The following is a 27130-nucleotide window of genomic DNA, read 5'->3' on the forward strand; positions in this document are numbered from 1 at the left end:
AAGGGTATTGTTTGTGATTACATCTCAGCAGCTCAAAACCAGCTGGTTTAGGACCCCTTAAACAGGAACACCAACAGTCAGAAGGGACATTTGCACAAAGGTAACCCAGGAAGATATGTTTTTAATAAAGATGTTTAAAATGAAATGTTTTAGAAACTAAAATCAGTGTATGAGTTATTGTGATATACAATTAATAGCAGTAGCCTACATACACTCAAAAGTGCTAAATGTATAGCACATGGGGTGAATGGGAGACAGCAGGAAATGCAGACATCCCAACCTGCAGAGAATCATTTCAGGGAGATGGCTACCCCCCCAACACCCCCCCCCCTCCCCCGGGACGTAATACTGATGCATAATGTACCCCCCCCCCCCCCCCCCCGGGAGATTGTATAGCATTTGCGGGCGTCAGGGAGCCGCTATTGAAATGCGGGAGACTCTCGGAACTTCCGGGAGACTTGGGATGTCTGGAAATGTGTGTTTGGTGTTGGGAAGGAACTACAGCTCATCAACAGTTTTATTTTTCTTCTCAAAAGTATGTGTGTGTGTGCACGGGGAGGGATCGGGGTCACGAACTAGGGGGGCACATATCCCCCCGCCATCTGCCCCCTGTGTAAGCCTAACTGGTAACTTTGTGTATAAAATGCTGGCTACTAGGCCTACATTAATAAAAACTGCGAGAGCATTTAAAGAGCAATAAAGTAGGCCTAACTGTTTGCCCATTTCAAGTTTTTGAAGCTACAGTCGCTGCGCTTAGGGTAGGCTACTTGTAAAAGTGACGTTGTCAAGTTAATATGCATGGTTGTAGCAGGCCTACCCTATGAATCGCATCATACGGAAGGTTGTCCGGTAGGGTGCTTACACAGCGAGCAAGTAAAGCGGGCTGGTGGTGGCGGGGGAGCAAAGGAAGGAAACGTGAGGAATGGCTGAAAGCTGACTGTGTTTTTCTACAGGAAACAAATCAGGAGAGGGAAAACAATATAAAAATGCGACATGTTATGTTTTTTATTTCAAATTCATTCTTGAGTGGTCATTCTAAAGGAAGCACGAAATAGCCTACGCCTGTTCTGTTTATTTAATGGGACAACGAAAACGGAAAAAGCGTAGGTGACGATTTCTCATATGGGGTGCAAGGGTAGCCGACTTTATTTTCATGGGACCAGCGATAGGGTAGTGATCACGCCACACAAGTAGGAATATTAACCCGCAAAGGTAAACCGCTCAAATAATATGTCCCACGTTTGACAAAGAGGTGAACGGAACGGACATTTTTAGGTGTGCCTGATCCAAAGCATTAACAATTTTGTTCCTTGTGTTAGTAGGAGGCTACCTATACGAAAAACAGACTGCTACACTGTGCCACATGAAAAGTCGACGAACAGGAATAGATTACCAGAAAGGCCTTTGTTGCCCAGTCTGAAGCGAACTTGAAAATGCGTCCTTTTGCCGTTTGGATATTCTTGTGGCTGTGTTTACAACATGATGGTGCCGCTGGTCAAGGACAGTCCACTCCGGCAGTTTGTTCGCCCTCATGCAGCTGCGACGAGGACGGAGGTGCAGATTGCTCTGGGAAGGGTCTGACCACAGTCCCTGCTGGTCTCAGCGCCTTCACATACTACCTGTAAGTAAAATGTCACTAACATTCACACGGTCTTGGCGTTTAAAAATGTTGCCTCTTTGCCTTTCCGTTTAAAATAGTTAGGTCCATGAACAATTCTTGTCAGAAAAACAGACAAGGTTGGCTACTCTTGTGTATTTTGCACGAATAGCCTACTAATGATGAATGGAAACATTTTAGCCTTATAGTATCCATTGTGTTGGAGTCTGACTTTTAAATAACTCTTAGTAGGCCTAATACTTTATCTTGCCGATGCAGCAAAACAAATACAGAAACATGTAGTCTTCTGATGGTTGCCATGCTTGTTCTTCTAGTTTACCATTGTTGATACGATAACGTATCATTATTCTAAAGGTCTGCCTGTGTCTGATCATTGTGTCATATGTTACTATCATTCACATGATGCTTATGGTTTGATTTTGGACATCACCCCTCTCATCCTTGCATCATCCTTGTCTGGGAAGATGCCTGGTGAGACCACAAGCACCCAAACCCTTAACTTTCCCTGCCTTGGAAAAGCAGGTCTGGGCTCAACCACAAACACAACCGCACGCGCTCCCACAGCATGCAGAGCTGTGCTCCAACATGTCCCCAAGGGAGGCCAAGGACCTGTCTTTATTACATTTTTAGTTTATCTAACAGAGGTTGTTTGCAACAATTATAGTGGGATGAGTAGCACTACACGCAACTTGGAAAATAGTGAGCATCATTAAACAATGAAAGGGGATGTTATGAGCAAAACTTCCACCAGCTGTCATGCATAAAGGATACATTTATAGACGTCGGTAGGACCCTAGTGGCACTCCCAGGCAGCAGGTCTAAATAATAGCTATGGGAAAATGCCCTCATCCTAAAGGATGTTTCCAATTTAACCCCACACGTGGAACTGAAGTAAGAAGTGTTTGTTAACACAAAAATAAACAAGTGCGTACTCGGTTGAAAATCTCTTCAGGTCTTTGTAACATGGTATGTAAAGCCTGCCATGTTTGTGAGAGAGGAGGAGGGTGAGCACACTAGTTGATTATTACTCCATGGGCCTACAGTGAAGTGAAACTAATCCATCCCTCGTTATGTGGCCTTAACTGTTTCACAATGTGCTAGTCAATCATCAGCTAGGTAGTCCCTCCTACTGTGTGAGAGGGCCTGTGTGTTGTGCACTGCTTGTTGGACGGAGCCAATGTGCTGAACAGGAAGCAAACGTGACCTTGACAGGATCAATCTGACATGTACTTCATATCTATAATGAAAATACAAAAGTATTTTTCACACCCCTTTATTTGATTACAAATACACCCTCAGAATGACTGGGATTGTATTTGTTTTGATCTGTCAGTGTTTCAGTTCCAGAACATGGCAGTATTCTAGAATTTTCTTTGTAGTCTAGAATAGTCTGATAACCAGGAGCGGATAATGCGAGCATGATGGGACTGGGAGAAAACAGACAGAACTCCACAGTGGTGTTATGGATCTTTTTGTTAGAACAACAAACAAAACACATGCTAAAACCTTCAGTTCTGGATCATTGGTTTGGTACTCAAAGGATGTTTCGCTTTATTACATTTGAGAATTCACACTACATTAATTCCAATTCTTTCAAACATGTCCAAGTAAAAACATATCCTCAGTAATTCTCCGTCCTAACCAGTACCAATACATCTGTCAGTTAATTAATAATATAGGCTATATTATTTAAATATTGTGTTTCAACCACACCATTGTCATTTTGTTGTTCTAAAGCCTGTTTTCTTAAAGTTGGTAATGTAGTGCACCAGTTATCAAGCAGTGCCTTGAGTCAACACATTGTGCCATGTTGTTACAATAGAATGTGTGAAGCCTTCGGTCTTTCTCTCTGTGCAAGGCCATCAATACTGCTTAATGACCGCTTTTCAGCTCATAACTATGTGACAAATCCAGTTCACGCTCTTAGAGAGCCAGCCTTTCACATTCTCTCTCTGATTCTCTCTCTCTCTCTCTCTCTCTCTCTCTCTCTCTCTCTCTCTCTCTCTCTCTCTCTCTCTCTCTCTCTCTCTCTCTCTCTCCTTGTCTCTCTCTCATATTCTTTCTGTTACTGTGGAGGTTCTTTTCTTCCCTCTGTCTCCTGAACTCTTGCTGTCCCCCTCCTCTCCCCGGGTCCTTTGTATGGAGATCATCGGCCGGGTTAGGGATCACCCTGGATTAACGAGACACACAGCAGCTGTGGAGCCTCTCTCCTGTCAGGCTGCTTCAGAAGGAGAGGGGATAGGGTATGGACAGGATAGATATTCACACACCAACCTCTATAGAATGTTTCCTGAAAGAGCGGTCTGACATACCTATGAGGTTAGTGTTAAGGACTGGACTGATGGAGAGGAACAAGGAGATGGACACACACAGACACGCTTGTGGATAACGACAGAAGCAGCTCCGTTCCAGACAGCTGCCTTACAGGAACACTGCAGGGCACTGCAAAAGGTTGGCTTTGTTTGAGTACTTACTCCAACCACTCCTCTCCCTCCACCACTACCTGCTTGCCATGACCGCAGCAACACAAGCACAGGGGTGGAGAGAGGGACGGGCGGGAATCTTGGATGGATGAAGAGCAATGAGAAGTAGGATTGTAGTTGATTGTAGTTGTGGATTTTCTGATGTATACTGTTGAAGTCTAGCAGCCCAACGTCCAGCATGGGATTTTTTGTTTTTTGTTGCTCAAGATATGCTGCTATGCTGCACGTAGGAAATGGAGAAGGCTTGTCCTTCTTGTTTTGACAGTGCCTGATGTGCTGTGTTAGCCCCATGCATTGGTCCTGGGGCAAAGGGGGGGGGGGGGGGGGGGACTATTGTGGCCGGGGGGGGGGGGGGGAGTGTGGAGGGATGTTGGGTTTGTGTGATTGCGGGGGCTGCCTGTTGGTGTGTGTCCATGAAGTCATTCCTGGCAGCTGAAATGGAAGCAGGCGTGCCTGAGGGAAACAGGTGAGGACAGAGAAGCTGGGGGCCTGGAAGAGGAAAAGGGGCCTCTCGACGCAGCAGCACACTAGACCCCCCCCCCCCCCCCCCCCCCTGTCCTCCTGCCCCCCCCCCCCCCCCCGCCCCAGTCCTTTAATGTAGCTATGGCTCTGCCTGGTGTCTGCACTCAGGATATGATGAGTGACAAAAGACGGAGCCTCCCCAGAGCCAGGAGTGTGCACACTGGTGGCATGTGCACGCCCTCGCGTCTGCGTGCACAGGAGGGGGTGTGAGAGTGTGGCCCACATCTCAATTGAAGTCCTTTCATAGCGTGAACAAGCACAAGTTGGGACTTGGAAGGGTAGCCACAGGCGAAGGGAGGGGGCACAGAAAAGGGAGGAGGGGGGGGCTAATGGTCTTTCACTCCAGTGGTCTAGCTAGCATACTTACCATTGGTGCCCTCTATCCATCTTATGCTGAATGACACTTTTGTTCGTGGTCAGTAGAGGTGAAAGGAGCCAGTCAGTTCCCGCTCACAAACAGGATGACTGCTGGATGGGAGAATGTTTAGCCTACCTCTTTCTCCCTTTCTCTTTCCCTCTCTTTCTCTCTCACACACTGTTCTCTCTCTTTCTCTTTCTTTCTCCCTCTCTTCTGTCTTTCTCCCTGTATTTGGCTTTGTATGTTATAAACAGACAGACTTTGCAATGAATGAAACTGACAGTAAACATAGGTACAAAGTTGTTCACTTTCACCCTAACTGTCATATTAGCGTCCTCTCACTCTTCTACTATTTTGATACAGACGTGCTAGCTGACCAGGACGGTTGTTTGCGCTCCAGCTATGTGGGTCAGATGGCCCTATTACCCAAGTGGTAAATACTTCACCCCCTGTGTACTCACAGAGCAGAGCACCCACACACAACAACAACCCAGCCAGCCAGCCAGTCACCCAGCACACACCCAGCCAGCCAGCCAGCACACACCCAGCCACCCAGCCAGCACACACCCAGCCACCCAGCCAGCACACACCCAGCCAGCCAGCCAGCCACCACACACCCAGCCTGCCAGCATACACCCAGCTACCCACCCACCCAGCCAGCCAGCCAGCCAGCACTCATCCAGCTACCAGCCAGCCAGCTGTCTGTGTGCCTGTTCCTTTCCAGTGGTCTCAGCCAGACCCACCTCTCTCCTGTCCTCACCTTTGTCACCTCACTAGTCAATAAGAAACAACAGTCCGGGGGGGGGTGGGGGGGGGTTGATATACAGCACCAGAGACCCCCTCCTGAACAGCAGTCCTGTTAGTCATACTCCTGGTGACTCATTAATGGGTCACACCTAAACACAAATGACAGGATTCCTGTCAATAATGAGTCTGACCAGAGGACTGGTCAAGAAAGGGAGACATTATGGACTTTGTTTTATCAGTCCCTGAAAGAAGATGTCAGACTATACGTGCATGAGATCTGGCTGTTTTCACACCTGCCTCAGTGCCCGTTCTTCATCGCCCTCAGATCTCCACAGAGGAGGGAGTCCCAGTCAGCTACACCTCGGGTTCTTTGCCTCCACCAGCCTTATCTGGCCCCGTCATCCTGTCAATCCTGGCTGTTCTTGCTGTTCCTGGCACGCTAGTTTCCTCTCCCTCCTGACTGTGGTGCCAGTGTCCTACCCACCCACACACATACCACACACACATGCACGTTCCACACACTCCTCTCTAATGTATGCCCCTGTGGCTGTGCTGTGGCTTTGGTCAGGACCTCATCTGGTCTGTGGACTAACGGCAGCAGCCTGTATAATTGGGAGGGAACGTTAACCCTGGCTGAGATTCTAACCAGGTTCCTAACCCTAACCAACCAAGGCCCTCCAGAGAGCCACTTTACAGATAGCATGGCTCCCTGTAATACCACACACTTAGACTGGGTTGTCTTACTTTTCAAGTTTGTTGCCTGAGGAGAGGCATTTAATTACAATTGATACATAGTTGATCATGTTGCCGAGGACACACGGGTACTGATTGTTCTAAAATAAATGAACTGTGGTAAGTGTTTTGTTGTGGGGAACTGCTCATGTTTCATTTCAGTTGTGTTGGTGCCTTGCGGTTTCAGCCAGCCTGTCGTAGCAGAGCAAGGATTGAGATCAGCTCAGGACTGGCAGACTTTACTCCAGAAGAGTCTGAAGAAGGGCTCTGTCGAGACTTGATGGAAGCCTCTTCCTGGTGCTTGTTTTCTCTCCCTCCAGTGAATAGTGTTTAGCAGTAAACTAATGTCATTTTGATACATTCTCCATACATAGTTGGGAAAGAGTTTCAGGAAAGGTTTCTTTTAGGGTCAGAGGAATCGATACAGTGTTTTATTTGGTCAAACAAGGACGCAGAAAAGGGATTCTGCAGTAATACTTTTGCGTTTGAAAGGGTCCCTCAGAACAGTGGTTGACATGCAGGAATGGTCTTAATGAGTTAAACTGCTGAACAGACACATCCTTTTCCCCCTGGTCTCCTTCTGGTGTCCAACTTGTCCTCCCTTGGTCTTCCCCTCTCTGTCCACACAGTCTCTCCCTGGTATCTCTCCCTGGTCTCCTCTGTCTCTCCACATCGTGTCTCCTGAGCGCCCCCAGCCGTCCCCCTAGCCCTTCCCCTAGCCCTTCCCCTAGCCCTTCCCCTAGCCCTCGCTCTCAGCCTACAGCCAACAGCCTGTGAAAGGTGCTCCATGGTGCGGGTGGACATGTGAGGGTACTGTCAACACGTCTCAATGTATCCATGGGACCACCAACGGTGACATCCCCACACCGGCAGTCTGCTAAGCCTCACCAGGGGAGCTGGCAGAGAGATAAAGAAAGAGGGGGAGGGGGGGGGAAGCTGGATCAAGGAGTCTTGCACCATTGTTAAGAGAGCTATAAGGTAATTGAATAAGCCTGATGGTAAAGGGAGATAGCAGAGGGCTTATATTGGGGACCTACCGTTGTGGATGGATGGATGTGTTCCCTGCGTGTATGATCCGTATATGTTCCGTGTGTGTGTGGGGGGAGGGGTATAAGTGCGTGTCTGCTATGTGTAGTGACCAAGCAGGAGCAGAGCAAAATGATCCTCTGAGGGTCTTAAGAGCCACATGCGCGCGCACACACACACATGCACACACTTCAGAGGTCTGGCAGTGAAATCCAAGATGACTTCTCTGTTTAGGAGGGAGTTTCGCCTCATTAAGGGACCCAGGATGTTTTTTCAGCCCTGTTGTGCTCCATCTCCACATCTGGTGTCTACGGGCTCCACTTTGAAGCTTGTGAATGGATTCTTAATCAAGATGGCCGGCCAGTTAAAAGCTTGTCTCTGTTGAGTTGTAGCTCCTCTCTGAGGACCTGACAGTGGATGGATTTAACTGGTGTCAGAGCCTTTTCTGCTGATGTTGTTTTATCCCTGTCCTCTTTAATGAAGGCAAACCAGCTCAGTTATACAATAATAGTTATCTACAATAGTAGACAATAGTTATCTACAATATTATTTTTTTTGCTTTCATTCCAGTATTTAATATTCCAGTATTCTTTAGTTGCAAATGTGTGTCTTTTGATACATCGTTTTAGTTCACTAAAAAGGGCATTTGGATGTGAAGTCATGATATTGTTGGTGCTGTTGTGTTGGAACATTTCTCATTAGCACCTTGTTAATCTCTTTCTGTACTTCATATCTGGAGTCCCATATTAGTCCGCTGGTCTCCTATGTGTGCATACCTGTCATGCTGCTACATGTCGGTGTTTCCTGGGGCTCAGAGAGAGCGAGTGGCAGAATCCCCTGGGCCTAGCTCCTACAAAGAAGAAGAAAAAAAGAAAAAATACCCATAAAGAGGTCTTTGGTTGTCTCCATGGGAGATTCTGTCGAGAATCGGGCTGTTTTCAGAAACTTTTCTTCAGACAAAGGTTTAGGTATTACGTCTTCAGTCCTAATAAAGGGGTATACTTATTGAGAATCACATTATAGGATTTGCTTACATAGGATGGTGTCCTTCTCTCACTTTATGATAGTATGGACTAATATCAGAATGGCTAATCAGTGACCCTAACAATATCTGACAGGGCTCTAGAGTGCGACCAATGCGACCAAAATGTGTACGGGTGCGACTAAATGTTTTCCTAGGTCGCACCGGTGCACCTAACCTCCTCGCATCCGCTGTCTCTCCACAAACGAAACGTTTGTTATCCTAAGACGGAACTGACACTCATGGTTGGAGAATATCGTGGTCTAAACCAATCAGAGACAGAGATGGGGCGGGTCTTTGCCTCTGATTGGCTGTGGTCCAGATATTCCTGTAGCTCCGTGCTGTGTGATTGAAATTACGACCTCAGCACCAGAGAGTCAGTTTAGCAGACCTGGGCATTGTACGGCCCGCGGGCCATAACCGGCCACAGGCTGTCTCAATCCGGCCCACGTGAGGTAAATCAAAAATTTAAAATAAAGAAATGTGTTAAACGGTAGTAAATATGTAGTCCTGAAAGACTACAGTGATCAGGCGATTTACATATGTGCGCTTGCGCAACCTCACCGACAGGAGAGTTAGCTGTTGGTTAGCCCTCGAAAATGAAAAACTTTGCCACTGATTAACTTTTAACAAGACATGGACTTCTAAGTATCTGTTTACTGAGGTCAAAGTGAAAACTGTGAAGAAAAAAAACTAACGCGGACATAATAAGAACTTGACTGATTCAGTGGGCGCGGGCTGATGGTTTGCTAGTTGAACTGCAGACCCTGATCATTACCTGTCAGCTGTCCTTCGCATATCCACCTCAGACATTCAGACAGATTTCGATGCACTTGTTCAAGCCCAGTGGATTTCTCTCACAGAACAAAATGAACTGAAAAAACGTATTGCTTTTTGTATAAAGTTGATCAATTCCACATCTTTAACATACTGCAAAACAACTTTTCAGTGTTTGTGAAGATTAACTGGTTACAAATAAAATGAAACACTTGTTGTTGTTTATACTGTTTATTACTTCTATAATCTTTCCTATTTGACCTACACCAAAATCTAAAATATTTATATAAATATTTACAGAATATCCTTATTCTTCTGATAACCAGTAGCAGCTAATCAAAATATATACTTTACTGCTTTTTACAATGGGAGAAAATGAATAGTGAGCGAATTGATGAGGCCCTCCAACACATTTCAGGTTTCTCATGTGGCCCCTTGTAAAAATGAATTGCGGACCCCTCAGTTACGAAGCTGGGCCATGGAGCTAACCCATGGAGCTAGGATTTTGATGCTAGGAAGAGTGTGGCAAGATGATTTAGCCAAGGCCATAGGGCAAAAGGCCAAATTACAGGTGTTGGCCATCTGAAGGGCATGCGACAGCAAGGTGGGACCCGCTATAAGACTTTGAGCCATGAAATGTTAGGTCTCAGTTCAGGGAAGCACTTTTAAACTGTAGCACTTTCTATTTTGAAATGTTTTATTTTGCTTAAAATGTTTTAGTTTGGTAGCTCAGTGAAGCACTTAAAAGATTTGTTTTTATATATATACAGTATTATTGTGCTTCAAATAAAAAAATATTTACCTACACCTTATTCTTGTTTAAGATCATTTACATAATATATATGAATGTATATGGAGCGTGATAAAAAGGTGACCTTGAAATTGTGGCGACGCAAGGAAAAATTTGGGTGCACCTAAATTTTGTGCTGGTGCACCTAAATAAAAAAGTTAGGCGCACCAGTGCAACCAAGGCAACAAGTTAGTCTGGAGCCCTGTATCTCCCTTCTGCCATAAACGATCCCTATGTTAAATGCCATAGTTGCTGCTAAAATACCTGTTGGTTTTATGTAATACTTCATCTTTAGCCTATAGTCCCTCACCTGGAATTCAAAACAGTGTTTATGTAATCAAATCACCATGAATGAGTTTGTGCTTAATGCGGTTATGAGGCTACAGCACGCAAACGATATCAGCATGGTTGGGTTCGATTTTATTGAACCATTTCTCATCTAATGACTGATGTCCAGAGTGTCATCCTTCATCTCATCCTGTGTTTCCTCTTCTGCAGAGACATCAGCATGAACAACATCACAGAACTACCAGCCTTTGTCTTCAGAAGCCTGCCCTACCTGGAGGAGCTGTGAGTGTACATCCATCTGTTTCCCCATGCCGTCATAAGAGAGCGCTTTACCGTGTTGCCCTGCGCTACAGCAGGTCTACTGTATAATGCTGCGTTTACCAGTCGAGTGGCTTTCTCAGCTCCACTTGTCTCACAGCAGTGAGCTGCTGACAGCCGCATAAAGAACACTTATCAACGAAGCGGTCATGTTTGACACGCTGCGTGTTTTCCACATGTGTTCACGATACGTTCCCCGTTGGAAATGTTTTTTTTAGGAATTAAGCCGGGTGGCAATATCACATCCCTGAAGGCTCCATTCAGCATCCCTATCTAATCTGCCTGTGTGTTTGTCATTTCTTTACTCTTTAAATATCCCCTCTGTCTGGCTCAGCTGGTAGATAAGATCTGTCTAGCTGATATCAGGTAACATACCCTGAGAATTCAGAATGACCAGCAGTGAACACGTCGGGCTCCCAGGGTTGAAAGCTCTTTGTGGCGGTTTGTGTTTTTTTTCTTTTTTTTTGGAAGCAGTGCGTGCATCTTTCATCCAGACCAGTCTTAGCTTTCCTTAGTCCTTTACAAACACTACTCGGTCTGCTTTGTCGAAGGGGCAATTTACTTTTCATCGCATTGTGCAGAGGAATGCGCAGGGCAGGAAGGAAGGAGGCAAAACAATGGTTTCCATGACAACTGGGGCTAAAAAACGCAGTCTAGCTACACTCTTACTGCTCCATGTTACCTTTCCCCTGACACAGGGGCCCTCCTAGACAGGCCTGTCATGTGTAGTGTAGACTGGGAAGCACACCTGGAGCAAGAACAGGAAGTTCAGTGAGTGGTGTTAAATGTACCTTAGAGTTCCATTGTTTTTATTCCACTGTGTGAACGTTAAGTAATCAGGTATTTGGTAGTATTTTCAATTTGTGTTTGCCCAGACCCTGCTGTGAAGCTGGTCTCTGAATGTTCTAGAACCAACAGAATATTCAGGGTCTGTTACGGCGTTCCGGAACACCTGTGACTGACAGGTGCCCTGGGTTCACTGATGTGTTTGTTTAACCTCTGAGTGGAACAGGGCCTCAGGTGGATCGGGCTGATGGATCTTCAGAAGGCTGCTCTGTGTCTGCAGGCCTGCTAGGACTCTCCCAGTGTCACTACACTGCTGCCCGGGGGAAGGGAAGGGGGGAGATATGGAGAGGGAGGAAGAGAGTTTTCAGTCATGTAACCTCTCCACTTTTCTTACTAATTATGTTTTGGTGTTCAAGGTATCCCCATGCCTGTAGGTCTCGCTCTCTCCTGCTCCCATGACACCTGTAGAAACGTTGGTGCGCATGCTACAGTTGTCAGTGCATGTTCATTTTAGGTCGACGATCTGCCACTGCGTCTGTCAGTCAATGGAATTGACACTCCTACATGTGGATCATTTCTCTCAAACTCGTTGTGTTTTATACACTCATCTGTAATTTTTATACACTATATTAACTATATATAGTTAATATGTGTATGTAGATGTGTGTGTATGAATGTGTGTGTATATAATATAAATATATATACCGGCAATAAACAAATAAACAGCCTCCTTCCTGTTCCTGTTCCCTGAAGGCGAGGGCCTCTACTCGGCCAGAGGGTGTAGTAGCATGTCTTAGGGGGTGTTTGTAGAGAGGAGAAGGATTGAGTCTTTCCTCAACAAGGCTAAGCACATTCTTCCTCTCAGCATAGCCTTGGGGGGTAGGGGGGGGGGGGGGGTTCTGCGCGTGTTGAGAGAAAGGGAGTGGGCGGACTGGGACTTCACTGACATGAAGGATGTCCTAGACAATTTGTTGCCGGGTTTGTGTGTGGTACGGTGAGGTCATAGACTGGGCCCTCTGCTTTGAGGTTCCAGGACTTTTAGCGGGTTAAGTAAAAATACTGGCAATATTCAAAGCTAGTTTGTCGATTCGCATTATTTATATCATTATTCGATACAGACAAATTGTCAACCACAACATAACCAGAGGTGACTGAATGTGTGGTGGATTTGGAGGGTTGGCTGGAAAAACATACTGTCCTTGTAGGATGAAACTACGGCTGGGAGGCAATCACTGTTGGTTTGACTGGGGGCCAAGTCAAGTCAAAGGAGAGAGAGATAAGGAGTGAGTGAGAGCGTTTCTCTCTCCGACAGCCATATAGGGTTTCAAATCCTAATTTAACAATTATGGTCAACCACAACAGCTATATATCGTGTAAACAGTGTGTGATCACAGTCTTCGATGGTTGGGCTTTAGCTTGCAGCATGTTGTAGGATGCTGTTCCTGCCTTTTAACACTTTTCTTCTGTAACACAAGTAACTTCTGGCTGTGTTCAATTGGGTACAGCCTTCTCAAGCACTGGAAACAGGATTATTTATACTTATTGGAAAGGTTTAAGCTGACTTCACCCCCCCACATCCATACTTTGCATGGTCTTAACAGTGCCTGTATTTAGGTTAGAATGTTCTGGAAGGCTTTTACCTCCTGAGGAGATCCTGGGCCTCAGCAGGACTAAACCAGGTCAGGGTTTATGGCCAAGTATGAAGCAAAGGGTTTCTGTGCATGAGGTTGGTTGTAGACATTGGCTGTTCTATGATGAGATGGGGGGGGGGGTGGGGGGGGGGGGTTGTACCAGTCCGAGGTAGCGTGGATCATTCCTCAAACACCTTCTGGCTTTCAGGCTGACACCCTGCAGCTCTGGGTTCTGAGGTGGGGTGGGGGGTGGGGGGGTGGTTGGGCCTGGGCTGACTGTGACAGCTTGGCTTCTGGACTCCAGTTACATGGTGATAAATCACCTGCTAATCTTTCTAGACCTGATATGGAGTCCAGCTATGTCTCCAGCCCAGCCCAGCCACCACTCTCTCTCTCTCTCTCTCTCTCTCTCTCTCTCTCTCTCTCTCTCTCTCTCTCTCTCTCTCTCGTGTCTCTCTTTTTCTCTGTATCTGTCTCTTACCTAATCTCTTCTCACTCACACACGTCTATTGAACACACACAGACACAGTCGCTGTACAGACACAGTCCCCTCCCCTCTGTCTGTCTCTCTCTCTCTCTCTCTCTCTCTCTCTCTCTCTCTCTCACGTTGTCCTCATTCACACCAGTTATTTTAAATTTACATTCAGGTCAAACTTGCAGTCAGGCTGACTCGTGCATTCAAACTAAGTAGATGCTACAACCTCCTATCGCAGTCACCACATACTGCCGAACTCTCTTCAAAAATAGTGCTGGTGGAAGTAGCACTCACACTGCTTGTGCCAGCAGCTTTCCTGGGAGGGAGGTGGAGAGGATGGGCCCCGGGGGGGGGGGGGGGGGGGGGGGGGAGTATGGGTTGTTTGAGAAGGGGGTAAACAGGATTGGGGGGGGGAGCCAGTCGTAACATGTCCTGGGTGTCATATGAAGTGACAACAGGCCATCTCACTTACACGTCCCTGGGTGTCACGCTGGGCCTGATACCACTGGCCTCCTCCAGTTTAGGGGTGCTCTTCTAATGCTCACTGATATTTAGAATATTTGACCCAATGATGAACCACACTCAACATCTATCAGCCAATCGTGATTGACCATTTTTTAACATTTCTCAATGTGATTTATAATCTCTCTCTTGTGCTGTTTCTTTTTTTCTCTTTCTATCTCAGACGGCTGGCAGGAAATGATCTCTCCTTCATCCACCCTGAAGCTCTGTCTGGACTCCACCAGCTTAAAGTCCTGTAAGTTAAGTTTTCATTGCATGACACATACACACACACAGAGACACACACACAGACACATGCATATAAGGCCATGCCCTTTCTGCCTTTGCATTGAGCAAAGAGTCCAAAGTCCTGTTGGCCTACCTGGGCCACAACCCACTCTAACACACAACCACACATTCATGAACACACACACACCTCCTACTGTATACTTCATACCGTTCTTCAACTGTCACTGTAAAACTATAATTGTTTACCAGTTCAGAACCAGTATTTCTTCACTGTCGTAAATCAGAGTGTAGTAAATCAGAGTGTAGTAAATCAGTGTCAGGGACTCAGGAGAGCAGGTGAGACAGACCAGCTCTTTCCTGAGAGTGTGAGCGTTTATGTTGTGTGTGGTGCTGTAGCACACAGGAAGTGGTGGTGTAGCAGTCAGGAATCTGAAGGGCCCAGGGCCCAGTAGAGCTGATAGAGGAAGGGAGATCAACTATCGATTTGCACTTGAGTGCAGACTGTAGGATTCACACATTGACTGATTTTTGACATTGTCACTGGGCATACACATACACACACAAACTGCTCCTATTCCTATTTTTCTAATACCTTGAATATTCAGAGGCTCATCTCCACCTCATACTGCAGCCTGTAGATCCCTGTTCTACTACTGTACACACTTGGATGTCTGCCTGTCCTCCTGTAATACCATGGAGACCAGTAACACCATGGAAGACCAGTAACACCATGGAGACCAGTAACACCATAGATACCAGTAACACCATAGATACCAGTAACACCATAGATACCAGTAACACCATAGATACCAGTAACACCATGGAGACCAGTAACACCATGGAGACCAGAGCTACTGCACCAGTAGATGTGAATGTGATCAGGTTCCTCATGTGTTCTCCATTCCTCAGCATGTTACAGAACAACCAGCTGAGGACCGTTCCCAGTGCAGCTCTGAAGAACCTCCACGCCCTCCAGTCTCTGTGAGTACCAACCCCCACGTCTCCTTTTCTGTCTCTGAGTGTCTTTCTCTGACTGTCTGGGTCTACAGTAGGACCTGGCCCCCCTTCTGTGAGCAGGTCAGGATCCATCTGGAAGGTGGAGCAGCAGAGATTCTCTGGAAAACCAGTTCTCCATTATCACCTCACAGATCCCTCTATTTTTTTTCTTTCCATGTTTCTCTCTCTCTCTCTCTCTCTCTCTCTCTCTCTCTCTCTCTCTGATTATCTCTCTCTGATTCTCTCTCTCTCTCTGATTCTCTCCTCTCTCTCCCTTTTTTCTACAGATGTCTTTTTTTTCCCTCCGAGGGGGTTAAGGTCTGAAGCTGAAGTAATGCATTTTGGCAGAGCAGGGTTTGTCTGAAACCTCTGAGAACAAGATGTCAATCAACAGGCCTTGCTGCTTCCAACACAGACTCCTAGGGAATGTCGAGGGAGAGAGAGAAGTAGAGATAGAGGTGGAGTGAGAGCACGACAAGGGGAAACTTGGTTCGAGTTTGTGGAATGAAGAGGAGGATCTGAAAACACAGTAGACTAGCAAGTCAGGATTGAGTTAGAGTTGGGTAGTGGTGGTTTATGCTTTAAGACACAGGTGCAGTGTTAGAGGTGCTCCAGCACCAGGAGAAGTATGCTTTTCTAGAACAAATAGAGCTGCTGTGTGTCATAAATTGCTGATACAGTATTGATCATGGAAAGTCCCTGATCTCGTTCCTCAACTTAATCTTTCACTCTTCCCTCCTTCCGTCCGCAGGCGTCTGGACGCCAACCACATCACCGTGGTTCCCGAGGACAGCTTCGAGGGCCTGCAGCAGCTGCGCCACCTCTGGTTGGACGACAACAACCTCACGGAGGTCCCCGTCGACTCTCTGAGGCACCAGGCCAACCTCCAGGCTCTGACCCTCGCCCTCAACCGCATCCCCGTCATCCCAGACCACGCCTTCGCCAACCTCAGTAGCCTGGTGGTGCTGTGAGTACAGGCTGCCCTCCCACTGTCTCCTTCCACTGGCTCTGAATCACGTGTTCAGATAAACACACCAGGAGCTGCACCATCAGGGTTCTTGGTCAACTGTGGGGCCGACCACAGCTATGCTAGTATCTGACCGAGACAACCCACCCTGCTCCTCTCTGTCTCTTACCAGATGAGTTATCAGCTAAGTAGATCAACATACGTCACTTACTCTGGAACACGCACACACACACACACACACACACACACACACACACAGGCGAATGGCAGTGCCCGCGGGCCTCATTTGCAGGAAAATCGGACAAACCTGTGTCCCCGGGGGGCAGTGAGAATAAACAGGAAGAAGAGACTGTGAATCCATCAGGCGTAGACAGACCTGAGTAGACGAGAGCTGAGCTCACGCTGACAGCTGATTTAGTGATCACAGCTCTGTGCTCCCCCTGATGGCTCCACAGGACCCCGGCCTTACCTTGGGAAGAGATTGAAGGAGTTTTACTGTCAGACAGGGAGCCTGGGGGATGTGGAAGTGCTGTGTTGTTCATTCACAGTGTATCGGACGCCATGCGGTGTATGGAAAAGTTGGTTTTATAGTGTGTGTGTATGTGTGTCCGTGTGCGTGTATTCTTCTGCTCGGAAACATCTCAAGCCTAAGATGTCTTGTCTCATACATAGCAGCTTTGTGAAAGTAGAGAGGATGAAGGATGCCTTGTTGTTGTTTTTCAGGCATCTTCACAACAACAGGATTGTTGAGATTGGAGAGAACTGCTTCACTGGGCTGGAGAACCTGGAGACCCTGTAAGTTCACAGTGAAGCATGCAGCTCTGTACTGCTCCCCCCTATCCCCACTCTCACACTCCCTCTCTCTCACACTCTCTCCCTCTCTCTCTCACTAGCTTTTTCTCTCCCATTGCATGTGAGAGTGGATGCGTGCGTACATCTGTGAGCCCCCCCACCCCCCACCTCCCTGCCTGGACGTCAGTGTGTCCACTTCCTGTTGTAATTGCTCCAGGATAAATGGAGCAGAGTCCATGATGACCCTGCTGGCCACCGTCTCCAGGCAGCACTGCGACACACCAGGACTTAGAGGCAGCACTGCGACACACCAGGACTTAGAGGCAGCACTGTGACACACCAGGACTTAGAGGCAGCACTGTGACACACCAGGCATTAGAGGCAGCACTGTGACACACCAGGCATTAGAGGCAGCACTGTGACACACCAGGCATTAGAGGCAGCACTGTGACACACCAGGCATTAGAGGCAGCACTGTGACACACCAGGCATTAGAGGCAGCACTGTGACACACCAGGCATTAGAGGCAGCACTGTGACACACCAGGCATTAGAGGCAGCACTGTGACACACCAGGCATTAGAGGCAGCACTGTGACACACCAGGCATTAGAGGCAGCACTGTGACACACCAGGCATCAGAGGCAGCCTGGTCTTTCATTAGCAGCTGCCCACTGGCCCAGGGGTAATAGCGGAATAAAAACAACTGTTAATATCAATGCTTTGAGCTATGTTATCTGTCTGTTATGACAATGATATATGTAGTGATGTACTCTTAAGAGGGCTTCATAAGGTTTGAACAAACAGATGGTGATATTGTAATGTTGTGTGTTTGCATCGTTTTGGCGTGGTAGTGAGGTGTGTAATATACATCTACAGCCAATGATCTCCTCTTTCCCTGTCATTCTCCAGGGATCTGAACTTCAACAACATCAAGGTATTCCCCAAAGCCATCCAGACCCTGCCCAAGCTAAAAGAACTGTGAGTATGGCGGCCCCTCCCCCCCCCCCCCACACACGCACGCACACACACGCACACACACTAAGCGAATTAAAGAAAAGTGCACTCCTTAATGACTGCTTTCATCATCATACTATTCCCTTCCATTTGTTATGCTTTCCTAATGCCACTTTAATTCAAAGTGGTAGTGTGGTTGGAGCCCTGTATTAACTGATTGTCTAATACAGTGAAGACAGAAGGGACTTTAGGTGCCCTCTGCAGTATGATAGTGTCAGGCTGTGTTTTGGGTAGAAAAGGGAGATACTAACGCCAGTGTGTGTGTGTGTGTGTGTGTGTGTGTGTGTGTGTGTGTGTGTGTGTGTGTGTGTGTGAGGTAGCTGAGGGATTGATGAGGGTGTCTGGATGGATGGAGCATCAGAGCACACAGACCACTCTATCTGTTTTCCTTTCTAGTCCTCTTTTGTTCTCCTCCCCTCTCGTCTGTCAGCGACGAGGCGAGGAGACGCGCAGGGTTCACTCAGGAGGACACCCTGACAGCTCCAAACCCTTTGTTAGATGAAAAAGTCAGGTTTCTCATCTCTCTGTCTCTACTTAGTCAAAGTGCTGACTGGGAGCGCTAGAGCCACTCGCGAGACACTTTTCACACGGCCTTTGAACTGAGGTCACATCCATGTAGTATTCATGTAAAAAAAAAGAAAAGAAAAAAAATCTTCACAGAACATCAGTATTTCTTTACTAGATGTGGCTTGATGTGTACCATGTATGTGATCTTTCTGATGATCCTGTCGACTCTTGATAGCCTGTTTCTTTCATTAGAGAGGTGAATGCTGCTGTGGCATAGGCATAGAACGTCAAACATAATAGTTAGTCAGAAAATCGTCCATCAACAAGCTCAATTAGCAAATCAACAGATGCCATCTACAGGAGGGCTGTGGCAGTAGCTGAGTCATTCTGGCCCATACTAGAGACCACAAGCACAGTACTGGGAGCAGCCTGTCACCTTATCAAAGGGCAAGCCTGATACTAAACCACCTACCCTCACTCTAAGGCCTGTTGCAGAGGGGTGAGAAGTACTAACCATGTCCTGGGTCTGTTCCCTTTCTCCAGCGGTTTCCACAGCAACAATATAGCTGCCATACCTGAAGGAGCCTTCCATAACAACCCTCTTCTCAGAACCATGTAAGGTGTAATGCCTGTACCCACACTATGACCTGTTATACCTCCAACCCACATTTAGAACAAAGTTGAACTTAAATGGACACACACTTTTGCTACCTTTCTGTTTTTCTTTCTCCCTATCTTACTCTCTCGCACTCTTAATGATGGCATTGCAAGTTGGAACTGTACTGTATATCAGTGTGCCTTTGGGTATACATGTCCAGAAGATGGTGCCATTCTTGCATAGTGGATGAGTCCTGACACACTGTCCTCTCCTCCTCTCTCTTCTCCCCTGTCCCCTCCTCCAGCCACCTGTACGACAACCCTCTCTCCTCCGTGGGGGCCTCGGCCTTCCAGAACCTCTCAGACCTGCACTCCCTGTAAGTTCCTCTCCCCCCCCAGCCCTGACCTGGTCAGCTTCCAGGTCATGAACACATTTTGAGATGATGTAGATCTCTTAAACCTACTGACCCACTGGCTTAGCTCTGATGTACCTGATGTGAGTGTGTTCTTGGACCTGCTGTGTTGCAGGATGCTCAGAGGAGCCAGTCAGGTGCAGGAGTTCCCAGTCCTCACAGGAACCAACCACCTGGAGAGCCTGTGAGTAAACCCCCCCCCCCCAGAGGACAGGAAACCCCCGTCTGTGGTAGTGTTCTGTGTGTCTGTCACGCTGGGAGAGGATGTCGTGACCGTGGTAATAGTCTTTATATCTGCATGTTGTTTCCAGCACCCTGACTGGTACGAACATCGCTGTGGTTCCTGCTGACCTGTGTGATGACCTGAAGCTCCTCAGAACTCTGTGAGTGGCCATGAGACACCTCATAATGCACCACACCTGGCACTGTGAGACGTAACTGACTCCACTCCGTCTGCCTCCTCCCTCTGCCTCCTCCCTCTGCCTCCTGCAGAGACCTGTCCTACAACCAGATCGAGGAGCTTCCATCCCTCCAGGGCTGCGTCCAGCTGCAGGAGATGTGAGTCGACACATCTCACACACACACTCACCTACTGCATGTCCACATTTTAATACTCAAAAGGAATCCAAGCCGTTCACCCATTCGCCCGATCTCTGATGTGTGTATGCTCCCTCATCACCCACATGTTCTGTTCTCTCCTCCTGTGTGCGTGTCCTGTCTCTAGAAGCCTGCAGCACAACCATATCCTGCAGATCGACAGACACACATTCCAGGGTCTCTCTGCCCTGCGCTTGTTGTGAGTTAACCTCCCTTCACCGCCACACAGAAAAAAAACCTATACATACCCGACATGCACACATGCACACACACGGCACATGCACAGTCTAACCGTGCGGCTAAATCTTGTCTCCCACAGAGACCTGAGTAGGAACGAGATCCGAAGCATCCATAGGCATGCCTTCCTCTCCCTCACCTCTCTGACCAACCTGTGAGTAGACGCTCTTACCTCCACCTCACACCAGGTCCCTCACATCGCCATGTAGCGGTGCACATGCGTGTGAGACGCTCGTGCTAGTATGTAGACGTGTGACGGGAGCCTGCGGTGTGTGTGTGCTGTGTTGCAGGGACCTGAGTTTGAACTCTCTGACCAGCCTGCCCACCGCTGGTCTGACGGGTGTGAACCAGCTCAAACTGACAGGGAACCTGGAGATGAAGAGCATTCTGACGGCAAAAAGCCTGCCCAGACTCAGGTCAGTATCCCAGGAGGACACGCCTTGATGCTTACACACACACACATCGCCTCGGAATTCATCCAGAAACAACACACACACGCACCATCTCCCTACCACCCCTTCTCTTGCCCGTCTGCCAGTGGCTAAGGCCTAAGGCCTAGGCACATAGTTTGGAATGGAATGAAGAGATGTCTTGGTTAACAAGTTCTAACCTTGCAGCAGGATCACATTCACACTGCTGGTCTTTCATTCACACTGAGACACAGCTACAGTACTGTCTGGTACAGTAAAGTCTGACATGTGGTAAAGGTGAAGCTGCTGGGAGATGTGGGTCAGACTGATCTCCAGCCAGACTTCATCAGTGTTTCCTCTGTGACCCCCAGGTCCATCTCTGTGCCGTACGCCTACCAGTGCTGCGCCTTCGTGGGCTGTGACTCCATCGTGAGTCCTCCTCCGGAGGCCGCTGCAGGTGAGAGAACTCACAACCTCACTGCAAAAAAAAAAAAAAAGAAGAAATAATTATCGTATATATATTTTTCATTGACATGAGGTGATTTTGAGGGTAAACAGGAAGTGGGCATTGTTTCCTTGTGTGTTGCAGGTGGAGAAGTGGTGGAGAGAATCTCCATGGTTATGCACTGCTCTCCCTCACCAGGTAGCTCTGTCAACATGTTTGTTTTCTGTCTGCATCCTCTACACTGCTCTCACCAAAATAATTTGCGACCTCAGACTAAACTCTGATGCAAATAAAGTCTCTATCCTTATCCTGTTAGATCTCAGTGCAGCATTTGATACCATTGATCACAACATCCTAATCAATAGACTGGAAAATCTTATTGGGTTCACGGATAGTGTATTGAACTGGATTAAATCATATATCACAGGAAGGAAGTTTTATGTTAGTTTAGGTGACCATAGGTCCAAGAAACATGATAACTGCTACGGGGTTGCTCAAGGAAGCTGCTTAGGTCCATTACTTTTTTCTCTTTATATGTTACCACTCGGCAACATAATCAGAGAACATAACATAAATTTCCATAGATATGCGGATGACACACCTATATATATCCACTGAACCCAACGATGCAACGGCCATCAATTCCATTACCAACTGCCTGTTGGCAATAAACAAATGGATGAATGATAACTTTCTTAAATTAAATGAAGACAAAACCGAAGTCCTACTATGTGGCCCCAAATCCAAAAGAGAGATGCTTACTAAGAATCTAGTAAGCATCTAATAAAGAGACCAAAACAGCTTTCTTTCACCTGAGGAATATAGCAAAGGTACGACCATTCATAAACCAGAGAAGTTAATTCATGCTTTTATATCCAGCCGGCTGGACTACTGTAACACACTTTTCACTGGTCTTCCCAAAAAAACCACTGAAAGACTACAGCTCATTCAAAATTCTGCAGCTAGATTATTAACCAAAACTAAAAGGAGAAAACACATTAGTCCTGTCCTAGCTACTTTACACTGGCTCCCTGTTACCTTCAGAATTGACTTTAAGGTCCTTTTCCTCACATACAAAGCTCTACACGGACAAGGACCTAGCTACATTGCTAACTCTCTTATAAACTACACACCAGCTAGAACTCTGCGATCATCAAATGCAGGCCTATTAGAGGTAACCAGAAGCAGTCATAAGAAGATTGGTGATTCGGCCTTTGTCAATTACGCCCCAAAACTATGGAACAAATGACCCATAAATATTAGGGAAGCAAACACGCTACACATTTTTAAAAGACAGCTTAAAACCTACCTTTTTACCGAAGCATTGAAGTAATTTTATCTCAGAAGGGTTTTACTACTTTTATTAGTTATATTATTGTTTTTATAGATTTGCTATTTTAATTATTACTTTTATCACTTTTTTTCCACTATTGTTTTTATTGATTTTATGTAAAGCACCTTGAGCTACAATTCTTGTATGAAATGTGCTATATAAATAAAGTCTTACTTACTTACTTACTCTACACAGCTAATATTAGTGTTACTATTGTTATTATTAGTAGCTATTTGTTTGGAAAACAAATTCTCCCGTATTCTACTGCCTTCCCTCCATCTATCTTCTCATTTCTTTCCTCCTCCCTCCCTCCATCCCTCTCTCCAGGAGCCTTCAAGCCGTGTGAACATCTCCTGGGTAGCTGGATGATCCGCCTGACAGTCTGGTTCATCTGCCTGGTTTCCCTGGTCTGCAACAGCCTGGTTCTGGCTGCTACCTTCTCCAGCCAGCGGGCCCTGCCTTCGGGCTCCTCGTCCCCAGCCTCCCTGCCCCCAGCCAGGCTGCTGATGGGCCTGCTGGCCCTGGCCAACCTGCTGACCGGCATCTACGTGGGGGTGCTGAGCGTGCTGGACGTAGCCACCTGGGGCTCCTTCTCCCAGTTCGGGGTGTGGTGGGAGACGGGCGTGGGCTGTCGGGTCACGGGAGTCCTGGCGGTCTTCTCCTCGGAGTGGGCTGTCCTGCTGCTGCCTCTGGCAGCGGTGGAGCGCAGCGTGGCGGTCTGGCCACTACTGGGGAAGACGGCGGCGGTGTCAGCCTCACCGCGCAGGAGCAGGGGGGCAGAGAGGCGCATCAGCCTGGCCGCGGGCCTACTGGGGGTCCTGGCTGCAGCTGCGGCCTGCCTGCCTCTGATCAGCTCCAGCCAGCCCTCGGCCTCCCCTCTCTGCCTGCCCTTCTCCGGGGGCGAGGGCCCGGCCCTGGGGGTCACGGTGGCCCTGGTGCTGCTCAACGCGCTGGCCTACCTGTTGACAGCGGGCGTGTACACGCGGCTGTATTGCCGCCTGGGGCGCACGGAGCTGGCCGCCCCCGAGCAGAGCGGGGCACTGCGCCACGTCGCCTGGCTCATCTTCACCAACTGCATCTTCTTCTGTCCTGTCGCCGCCTTCTCCTTCGCACCCCTGCTGGCCGCCTCCGGTACCGCAGGAGGTCCTGAGATCGCCAAGTCTGTCACGCTGATCTTCTTCCCCCTGCCCGCCTGCCTGAACCCGGTCCTGTACGTGTTCTTTAGCCCCACCTTCAGGGAGGACTGGCAGAGGCTGCGGGGCCGGGCGGGAGTGGCCAGGGGTGTGAAGGCGGGGCCAGGGCAGGGTGGTGGTTGTGGTCAGGGCGTGGGGGGCGGAGACTCTGCCGGCTATGACTGTGGGGCGTACTCCCAGCTGTGCGGGGAGGCGAGGGGGTGTGAGCAGTGTGAGGCTGCCGCGCTCCACGCCCGGGCCTCATCCTCCTCTTCCTCAGTCTGCAGACACTTGGTGAAGTCCCACAGCTGCCCCACCCTTCCGGCCGGTGCGGGGCCGTGCCAGCGGGCGGAGGGCTACTGGGCGGACAGCGGCACGCCCTCGGCCCAGTCCGAGTACGCGGACGAGGGGGACTCGTTTGTGTCGGACAGCTCGGACCAGGTGCAGGCCTGTGGACGAGCGTGCTTCTGTCAGAGCAGAGGCCTGCCCCTCGTCCACTACTCGTACAACATACCTCGCGTGAAAGACTGATGGCGGAAGAGTGTGTGGAATGTGTGTGTGAAAGTGTGCGTGTGTACGTGTGCATGCATTTCTACCAACCGATTTTGTTCAACGCCTTAGCGAGTAGAAACACTTTGTGACACAGTAAAACATTGCATACAGACTCAGATCATTCAGGAAGCACTTCTTTGACATCACTGTGTGTGCAGAGGCTCAACCAATCACATCGGTGTGGGAACAGAGACTCAACCAATCACAAAAAGGGAATGTTACCATGACTCGGAGTGCATGAAGATGGAAGACGTTGGGCCAGGACTTGGTCTGCCCTAAAGGAGGTTGAACCAGTTCCTGTAAACCTTTTGTGTGTGTGTGTGTGTTTCTGACAAAAGACAAACAGACAGACTGTCACCCTGTTATCTAAAGAGGAACTCATGCCATCAGTGCCTATTCCTGGGTCAGATATAAATGTCACCCGAGGTCAATAGTATCTGGCTGGGGACTTCCTGTCTCTCCTTGTAGCTTCTACAAGGATGCAATAGATCGATATATAAAGATAAGCTTTTTTTGTTTTGTTTTTTCATGATCGGTCGATTTTAAAGCCTAGCCATAATCTCTGTTAATATAGTTTTGTATGTACATGTAGCAAATGTAATCGTCCTCATTCTAGTGTTGTTGATTGTTTTCAGTGTGAATGTACCACATCCTTCACGGGAATACTGCATGGAATAGAATGTCTTCATTTCAACTTACCCAGTTGACCTTGAATGTGACCCTGATTAAATCTACACTCTTAAACTACACACTTACTAAGCATGCATTTTCCTTATGGTTGCCAGATACTGACATAAATGCAAAATAGGAGAATCAGAAATGTTTCCTTGCTGAAAGTGATCAGACTTGGAAGCCATATTGGAAGAGCAGATATAAGAGTTATAGCTGCAGTAGTTTATCTAGCTGCCATTGGTATAGTTTATTGTTGTTTGTTGAGACAAATTATAAATGTGGGTAATGGTGATTTAATGCCGGAAAGTTGGCCCTGAAAGTAGAACACAATGCTTATCCCAGGCACCCACAGACTGGAGCGCCCCTAGTGGTGAATGTTAAATCCTACACACAGGAAAGTTGTTAGACAGATTGTATTGTAGTAATGGTAGATAAAATAAAAAGGGGTTTATTTTTTTACGGTAGACATGAACCGTGTGGGTGCTTCTCTGAAAGCAAAGCTATTTTGCCAAAGTTAATCTACATTATACGAATGTGCGTTCTCATGACCCTGAATACGGTTTTAAAGATAATATTTTTCATATTTAGTCGTCAGGAGTTTATGGATGAGCCTGTGTGGTACAGCAGAGGGGTTTCTGAGGGAGGTGTGGGTGCTGAGAGGGCCTGTATTCACAAGTGTACTTCATGTTCATGCTCACTCAGGAATGTAGGGAAACCGTGACTCCCCGTCAACTATTTGCTCACATGTCCTTATAATACATAAAATTGACTTGTGAAATGATACAGTAGATTCATGCCTGTGAGTTTCATTCATGTAATGGTATGGAGTTGTGACCGGTATGACTGGGTGTGTAGTTATAACACCAACCAAATGTAATTTTTATTTCTCATTTTGTGTCCGTTTTTTGTTTGTGAAAATTCCAAATCTCTGTGTTTTGTGTTTGAGTTTGTAAATTATTTTTTGATGCTGTAGAAAACCAATAATCACAAATGGGATGCGTTGTGTAATCACGAAAGCTACCTCCTCCTCTGTAATGGCTACAGGCAGTGCTTTAGACCGTCTGTCCTAGTTCTGTTTGAGAGGTAGGCTTTAAATACTTCTGGTTGTACATTGTCACTGAATTTATGTCACGCTTTTAGTTAAATGCAAATTGTGGGAGGAATTGATGTACTGTATACTGTGATTTGTTTTCTAAACCAAAATATATAAACTAAAAAGTTGCTTTCAAATCAGTTCTGTTCGTGACACTTTTATTTGAATTGGAATTACACCTCCACACACACTTTCACCGTGCAGAAAACAAACAGGCAGCAGAGAATCAGAACACACCTTTGCCCTGATAGAGGCCTTGTCTGGACTGTTAGTGTGTGTGTGAGTGTGTGTGTGGTATAATGTTCTGTCTCAAGGATCACATTCTGCTCCTTCGTCCTTTTGAATACCTTCAGGTCTATAAATGACCCCCAGCCCAGGGTCCAGCTTGCCATGTGTGCTGACTCCCCAGGCTGAGGTGAGGAGAGCTCTGACTGGGCCCGTGGTGGAAAATAGCCCCCTGACTGGAGGTAAGGACAGTCAGGACATCTGAGGTTCTTCACTGTGTATATAGGTGCTGGTTTCAGTTTCAAAAACAGGCAGCACATTATATTTGAGATATGGCACGCAATGGTGCAGATGGGCACATTCATTCTTATATTTATTGTATTAAGCATACATGCTGACCTGACACCCTCAGTGTGGCAGTACGTGCCACTGAGTATGTTAGGTTAGCAGATGACGGCCAGTTGCTGGCTTGCCATCCTTGGGGACAATAAGTCACCCAGGAACCCTCTCTTACACAGATCAATTCCCCTCCCAGACACACATTGTGACTAATGGGACATTCAGGCTATTCCAAGCATGACCACCCCTCTCCCTGCTCTGCACACGTTAAACACATACCTGCATCCTTCCTGGCCTTAGCTGGGCTTTGTTACATTAATACCAGCCTGCTGGCAGCCTCTCTGCTATTCCCCCTAGCATTGGAGCACCACAGGCATGCTGGGCTCTTTGTTGGCATGGTGTGTGTGCCTTTGTTGGCATGGTGTGTGTGCCTTTGTTGGCGTGCT

General features: G+C 47.5%; 1 protein-coding gene across 2 annotated transcripts; it reads left to right on the forward strand.

The window, feature by feature from the left end:
• The first annotated feature begins 849 nt into the window (after nt 1–849).
• On the forward strand, nt 850–26260 carry lgr4 (leucine-rich repeat containing G protein-coupled receptor 4). Of its 2 annotated transcripts, none has more exons than XM_062471212.1 (19): nt 850–1212; nt 1320–1621; nt 10573–10644; nt 14258–14329; nt 15232–15303; nt 16070–16285; nt 17009–17080; nt 17988–18056; nt 19143–19214; nt 19502–19573; nt 19725–19793; nt 19921–19992; nt 20102–20167; nt 20334–20405; nt 20526–20597; nt 20734–20859; nt 21225–21310; nt 21443–21496; nt 22959–26260. In XM_062471212.1, the coding sequence occupies exons 2-19, from the start codon at nt 1434–1436 to the stop codon at nt 24332–24334; spliced, it is 2898 nt and encodes a 965-aa protein (XP_062327196.1). In that variant the 5' UTR covers nt 850–1212; nt 1320–1433; the 3' UTR covers nt 24335–26260. The 2 variants fall into 2 exon arrangements, with proteins under 2 accessions (XP_062327196.1, XP_062327197.1); XM_062471213.1 differs by having other exon boundaries at nt 1323–1621.
• Nucleotides 26261–27130: the final 870 nt, after the last annotated feature.

The sequence above is a fragment of the Osmerus eperlanus genome, chromosome 10, assembly GCF_963692335.1.
Source record: "Osmerus eperlanus chromosome 10, fOsmEpe2.1, whole genome shotgun sequence".
In the NCBI taxonomy this organism is placed as follows: domain Eukaryota; kingdom Metazoa; phylum Chordata; class Actinopteri; order Osmeriformes; family Osmeridae; genus Osmerus; species Osmerus eperlanus.